Source organism: Apis dorsata, unplaced genomic scaffold (genome assembly GCF_000469605.1).
Source record: "Apis dorsata unplaced genomic scaffold, Apis dorsata 1.3 scaffold_293, whole genome shotgun sequence".
Lineage (NCBI taxonomy): Eukaryota > Metazoa > Arthropoda > Insecta > Hymenoptera > Apidae > Apis > Apis dorsata.
In genome coordinates, this window is record NW_006263568.1 from 63883 (window position 1) to 70742 (window position 6860).

Below are 6860 nucleotides of genomic sequence, written 5' to 3' on the forward strand. Positions count from 1 at the left end.
ATTTCAAAATTTTCTTTGAAATGATAACATATTCACTTACTCTCGAAATTCTGCATCATCATGCATAGTTAAAATAATACTTTCAATTGCATCATTAATAGAAGCCAATAATGGCGATAATATATTTTTTGTTAATAAATCTATTTCTTTAAGAGCTATAGAAATTATTGAACTTCCTTCAGATGGGAGACCAGATAAATTTGCTATTACACGAGTTATTTGACTAGAAAGATAATAAAGTAGGTTTGCAAGAGATACATTTGTCTGTTGAACAGTGGTTGGAGAATCAATTACTTGACTAGCTTCTCCACCCACAAGTAATCCTTGTTCACATTTTAAGCAAAACAATCTTATAGCTTTTCCTACATTACGAGCAACTACTGTTGAAAGACCATCATCGACTAATGATACACTTAATTCACTGTAATGAAATTTGATATTGATGAAAATTAATATTGATATATAATTATAATAATTATAATAATTATAATAATTACAAATGTGATTATCTATTAAGTTAAGTTCTAATTGAATTTGAATATATATATGTATTATTTTAAGTTACTTTGTTATTGTTCGTATAAGACCATCAATTTCATCTTGTGTTGGCAATCCTTCTCCAGAAAACATAGTATGTACTGGATCTAATAAACGTGATACTGATCGAGATAAATATGCATTTTCAAATGGTAATAATATATCATGACTAAAAAAATATAAATATATTATTTGTATTACATAAAATAAATTAGATAATAAATCTAATTAAATATTTTTATTTACTTAATTTTATAAATACCAATACTCTGTGATCGCTCTTTTAAACGTTTTCTTAAATCAAGAAATATTCTTAAAAATTTTGGATATTCGCCTTCTAATGCTTGTTTCACAAATGATGATCCTTAAAATATAAATAAGATAAATTTTGCATTAAAAGATTAATATGATTGATATTTACCTTGTGTACGTTCAATTAATACTTTTGAGAGTAGACAATTCACACTATTCCAAAATTTTTGTGATAATTCATCTAATCCCTTTGTATGATATTCTAATAATATTCTTTGTAATAATTCAATCTATAATAATATAATATATATATATATATAATAATAATATAATATATATAATATAATAATAATATAAATAATACAACTGATAATGCACTGTAACGATACAAATGAAAATAATATTCTTTATAGTAGAATTATAATAGAATTCAAGAAAACAAAATAAATGTTTATTAATTACTTGCAAACAATGTGTGTAAAGAGTATCTTGAAAAAGTCTTTCAAGATTTTCCCAGATTCGAGTGCGTAAATTTCCAGAAGATCCTGGAGAAGGAATAGTAGCTCGTCCAGGTGCTGCTCTTTTTCCAAGATCTTGATTTGTTGTTAAAGTTACATCTAATGATTCTGTAGCAATTTTTTCAATTTCAGATAAAGCAGTATCTATAACATTATCTACAGCTCCATTTATAATTCTCAGATTTTGAAATACTTGTACAGCTGTACTAACCTATTTGTTGCAAATTATAATTAATAATTATAAAAGATAATAATATCTAATTAATATAAAATATAGACTTGTATACTTTAGTTCTATCCATTGTTTGTAATCCTTGGGATAAAGTATGAGTTGCTATTCTCTGTACTGTTGTTCTATGAGATTTTATAACTTGTTGATCATCAGCAATAACATCTAATCCATTTAAATCTGTATCCATCATCAATTGTTCTATAAATTTAGATTATTATATTTCTCTTATAAACAGTATATTTTGCAATGTCATAAAATAAAAATTATAAATAAATTAATACCAAGTTCATGAAGACTATTTGCAGCTTTTATAATATCTGGACCTTGCATGTTATTTGTCATTTGAGAACATAAACGTTTTGATAAATGTTGCATTCTGGCTACTCTTCGTAATAAATCAGAAGTTTCATGAAGTCTTGCTAAGACAATTGTCTGAGTCTCAATTCTATTGAAAGGGTCAATAATTTTTCCACGTAAACGTTCTACAGCTGACAAAAGACTCTAGAATATAAATATTCATTTTTATTAATATCTATATCAATAATAAATATATGTATAATAACTAATAATAATTAAATAAAATATATTTTTCATTTAAAATAATTTATATTTTTCTTTATATTTAAGAATGCATTTATGTTATATACATACCTGAACATGTAATTGCATTATTGAAAGCACACTTTCTAATTTTTCTACCCAAGTTGCTTGTGATAATAAATCTTCATGATTGGCTAATACTTGCTTTTGTAATTCTGTGTTTAAGATTTCAATAGCTATGGCAAAAAAATATATTGTATATATCATAATATTGTATAAGAGATAATTTTTTTATTTACCTTGTCCTAATTTATTTATTTGTTGTGCTACTGATAGTATTTGATTAATATCATTTTTTTTGGATTCATCATTAAAAAATTGTTTAAAAAAGTCTAAAAAAATTTAAAATATTAAATTTAAAATATTAATAAAAGAATATTTTCAATTTTATAATTAAACGAATAACATATAAATAATATATAACATATAATAAATTACCATCGTTTTCTATATCCATCCAATTCTTTGTAATTTCTTCCATTATTGAATTAATAATAACGAAAATACAAATTTAAAATAAAAGATAATTAATGATACGTAACCAAATTTTATAAAAATTATAATTAGTTTATTTTTAATTAATTTTTAAACGTTATATTTATTTATTACACTAATTAACTATTTTATTATTCATGTTTATTTTAAGCCAAGATTTCACTAATAAAAATATCTTTCTGTGCACATAGCTATCTTTTTTATTACATGCAGCATGCAGCTTATACAAGCATCTTATAAATGTAGATTCATGATGCACGAGTGTTAGTATTAATTTGTAAATACAGAACCATATGTCAAGTATATGTAGAATATTAAAATAAAATTGGCAAATAATTTTAAATATTAATTTGTCTAAAATAATTTCTTATAAAAAAATGATACATAGTCTTTTTATTATTAATTCGTCAGGGTAAGTATGAATCAAAAGAAAAATATATATTTAATATTTAATAGCTATTTGGTTAAATGTCTGCATATGATTTTGTCATAATATATATAGTAGATGTTTATTGTATAATATCTAAAGTTTTTATTCATATTTAAGAAATATTTTATATTTTTAATTTTTTATTTTAATATTTTTAGTTTTAATGTAATTAAATAAAATTAAATATTAATAATATTTATTAATATTATTCTTAGAGATGTTTTTATGGAAAAGCATTGGAAAAGTGCAGTGGCACGATCATTATGTGACTATTTTTTTGATCAACAAAGGAGAGTTTTATCTCCTGAAGATACACCACCTGTAATAGCTACACCTCATCATTATCTTATTAGTATATATCGTTGTAACATGTTTTTTGTTGCAGTATGTATGACAGAAGGTATTTATTAAAATGTAAATGATAAATTTATATTAATTACAAATTCTATTCTAAATATTATTTTTGTTTTACATTTTTGTATTAGTTCCACCATTATTTGTAATAGAATTTTTACATAGAGTAGTAGATACTTTTGAAGATTATTTTAGTGAATGTACAGAAACTATTATAAAAGAAAATTATGTGGTTGTCTATGAATTATTGGATGAAATGTTGGACAATGGTTTTCCATTAGCCACAGAATCTAATATTTTGAAAGAACTTATTAAACCACCAAATATATTAAGAACTATTGCAAATACTGTTACAGGAAAATCTAAGTATGTTAATTAAATATATATGAATAAAAATATAAAAATTATAAATTATATTTAATTCTATGTATATATATATAGTGTTAGTGCAACATTACCAAGTGGACAATTATCCAATGTTCCTTGGAGACGTACTGGTGTTAAATATACAAATAATGAAGCATACTTTGATGTTGTGGAAGAAGTTGATGCTATTATTGATAGAACTGGTGCAACTGTATTTGCAGAAATTCAAGGCTATGTATGTTTTTTGTCTAATGTAATTAATATTAATATGATAAGATATGATAAGAATTATATTAATAAGAATATTTGCAATATATTGTTTAAATTATAGATTGACTGTTGTATAAAATTAAGTGGTATGCCAGATTTAACACTTTCCTTTATGAATCCTAGATTATTTGATGATGTTAGTTTTCATCCTTGTGTTAGATTCAAACGATGGGAGGTAAGAATAAGTAAATATTTAAACTTAGTAAATATTTAATTTATTAACAAAATATTTTTTTTCCAGTCTGAACGAATACTTTCTTTTATTCCACCAGATGGTAATTTTCGTCTTCTTTCTTATCATATAGGATCACAAAGTATTGTGGCAATTCCAATATATGTAAGGCATAATATAAGCCTCAAAGAATTAGGAGGTGGTAGATTAGATATAACTGTTGGACCAAAACAAACCATTGGCAGAACTGTATATATATATATATACATATATATATTTTATTTCTATGTTAAAATATGAAAATTAATATAAATTTAAGACATTACATGTATTTTAGGTAGAAAATGTAACATTAGAAATTCCTATGCCAAAAATAGTTTTAAATTGTACACTGACTCCAAACCAAGGAAAATATTCATTTGATCCTGTTAGCAAAATACTATTATGGGATATTGGAAGAATAGATGTTTCTAAATTACCTAATTTAAGAGGCTCGGTATAACAATAATAATAAAATTACAATTAATCTTTTAAAATTTAAAAAAAATATGCAGAAATTACTAAAAAAAAATAATAATAAATAATAATAAATAAAAAATAATTTTTTAGATTACTGTTCAAAATTCTGCCAGTACAATGGAATCTAATCCTGCCATTAATGTATGGATATTTCATATGAGTATTTTATATTATTATTAGATAGATAAAATTAAAAAATTATTTTATTTTAGGTTCATTTTACAATTAACCAATTGGCAGTTTCTGGTTTAAAAGTTAATCGATTAGATATGTATGGAGAAAAATATAAACCATTCAAAGGTGTTAAATATATTACTAAAGCTGGAAAATTTCAAATTAGAATGTAAATAAAAATAATGTGAAAAATTTCTCATATCATTCTTAAGACTAAATACGTATTTTAAACTTTATAAGAATATAAATAATTGAAAATAAAACGATATAAAACAAACTCAATTTTCATTTATATTACATAATATAATAAATTTCTATACATTTTGTAAATCTCTAGATAAATATATAATTATATTTTTCAATCTATAGTACATTATGTTAATAATAGAATAATAAAAAAATATTTACAGTTAAGAAAATAAACATAAAATTTATGAAAAGAAAAAATATTGAAAAGATATAATTATATATCTTAAATTAATTTATAATTCATCTTATTAACAAAGTATATTTTATTAAAAAATATTATAAACCTAAATTTTTAGTTTATATATATTTTAAATAATTATTTTAAAGTGTAATCTATTTATATAAGAAAAACAAATTATTTATATTATATATTGATGACATGATAATTTTTTAGCTTCAAGGTCTTCCCATGTTGGATGTGTAGAATATGTAAATAAACGTTCCATATTAGTTGCATATATAGTATGATTGCTAACAAGATTTTTATAAATCTATATAAAATAAAAAGATATTAAAAATATAAAATATTAAATATCATATATATTTAAGTAATTTTAGTAATTATAATTTTTTTTTTACCTTTAGCGTATATTGTAAATCAGCTGTATTAACAGGTTTTAATGAAGGTGGAATAATTTGTGGAGAACATGCATAAGCAAAAGCTGTAGCTTGTTCTGCTTCTTCAATATTTGGTTTTATCATAGGAACTTGACCATAAGGATCTATTATTTCTGTTGCAATATAATCTGATGATTTTAATATATGAGTAGAATTTCTTTTCCATGAACTAGGTACTGGTTCTCCAATATTATAAATAAATGAACCATCTCTAATAGCATATCCTTTTCTTCTTGTAAATATTGCTGTAAGTATATTTTTTAAAAAAATTTGTGTAGCTGCAATAACTATATGTGCAGTATTTTCTTCTGCTCCATCCATATTATTTTCCCATGCTGCTAACATTAATCTTGCTAAAACAAAAGTTCTATCTGGCAGAACAAGTTCTTGAGCACTAGAACGATTGGCTCCAATAGGCTCATCTCCAACAGGTGATGAAGTTTGACTTAAGACTTCAACATACATATCTACAGGCTAAATATAAAACAAATATAAAAAAATTATAGTTTATATATCCAACATTAATTATATAAAAATTAATTAACTAAATAATTATTTTATACCTCAAAATTTGATTTATCAGTTTTATATTTACGTTTTAATCTTAATCTCTTTTCTTTTATAGCTTTATCTCGATCTAATTTTCGTGTAGGTGTTGCAGCAGCTAAACCTCTAACTTTATTAAATAAACAAAGAAGAAATTCATTATGAAGATGAACTTGATCTTCTGTCATAATATTTCTTGCTTCACAATCAAATTCTTCTTTCGTTGTCTATAATTACAACATTTAATAAATGATAATGTTAATAATATAATAATAATGTTATAAATTTTTAAAATACTAAATTTTATAATAACATTAATACCTTCATCTGAAACCAAAGTTTCATCTTTTCAAAGTATCTGTCAACAAAATAAAATTCTTTAAATAATATTTGAAAATTATTTTTTTTTTAAATAAATAAAAAATTAATAATGAAATAAATAAAAAATTGGAACAATTATAATAGTTTAAAATTATTAGAAATTCTGAATTATAATGTTTTATTTATAATTAAAATATTTTAAATTTA

General features: G+C 22.2%; 3 protein-coding genes across 5 annotated transcripts in view; 1 reads left to right on the plus strand and 2 right to left on the minus strand.

The window, feature by feature from the left end:
• LOC102678540 (conserved oligomeric Golgi complex subunit 5) overlaps nucleotides 1-2433 on the minus strand; it is a 3724-nt gene extending 1291 nt beyond the window's left edge. The window contains exons 1-9 of the mRNA XM_006617215.1: nucleotides 2379-2433; nucleotides 2191-2315; nucleotides 1821-2040; nucleotides 1595-1737; nucleotides 1252-1518; nucleotides 959-1079; nucleotides 784-901; nucleotides 566-706; nucleotides 41-421 (exon numbers count right to left, since the gene is read on the minus strand). Coding sequence (XP_006617278.2) covers nucleotides 41-421; nucleotides 566-706; nucleotides 784-901; nucleotides 959-1079; nucleotides 1252-1518; nucleotides 1595-1737; nucleotides 1821-2040; nucleotides 2191-2208 — 1409 coding nt within the window. The 5' untranslated portion in view covers nucleotides 2209-2315; nucleotides 2379-2433. The remainder of the gene's footprint in view (nucleotides 1-40; nucleotides 422-565; nucleotides 707-783; nucleotides 902-958; nucleotides 1080-1251; nucleotides 1519-1594; nucleotides 1738-1820; nucleotides 2041-2190; nucleotides 2316-2378) is intronic.
• Nucleotides 2434-2747: 314 nt separating this feature from the next.
• LOC102677709 (AP-3 complex subunit mu-1) lies at nucleotides 2748-5196 on the plus strand. Of its 2 annotated transcripts, none has more exons than XM_006617127.2 (9): nucleotides 2748-3046; nucleotides 3280-3464; nucleotides 3775-3784; nucleotides 3860-4019; nucleotides 4116-4229; nucleotides 4296-4475; nucleotides 4564-4722; nucleotides 4836-4886; nucleotides 4958-5196. In XM_006617127.2, the coding sequence occupies exons 1-9, from the start codon at nucleotides 3012-3014 to the stop codon at nucleotides 5090-5092; spliced, it is 1029 nt and encodes a 342-aa protein (XP_006617190.1). In that variant the 5' UTR covers nucleotides 2748-3011; the 3' UTR covers nucleotides 5093-5196. The 2 variants fall into 2 exon arrangements, with proteins under 2 accessions (XP_006617190.1, XP_006617189.1); XM_006617126.2 differs by having other exon boundaries at nucleotides 2749-3046; nucleotides 3550-3784.
• A 157-nt stretch (nucleotides 5197-5353) lies between these two features.
• The window catches only part of LOC102677934 (transcriptional adapter 1-like), a 2030-nt gene continuing 523 nt past the window's right edge, over nucleotides 5354-6860 (minus strand). Inside the window, exons 2-5 of one of the 2 annotated variants that reach the window (XM_006617128.2) lie at nucleotides 6654-6690; nucleotides 6350-6559; nucleotides 5748-6260; nucleotides 5354-5659 (exon numbers count right to left, since the gene is read on the minus strand). In XM_006617128.2, the coding sequence (XP_006617191.1) occupies nucleotides 5528-5659; nucleotides 5748-6260; nucleotides 6350-6559; nucleotides 6654-6690 (892 nt within the window). In that variant the 3' untranslated portion in view covers nucleotides 5354-5527. The remainder of the gene's footprint in view (nucleotides 5660-5747; nucleotides 6261-6349; nucleotides 6560-6653; nucleotides 6691-6860) is intronic. The other variant, XM_031511204.1, reaches the window with a different exon arrangement.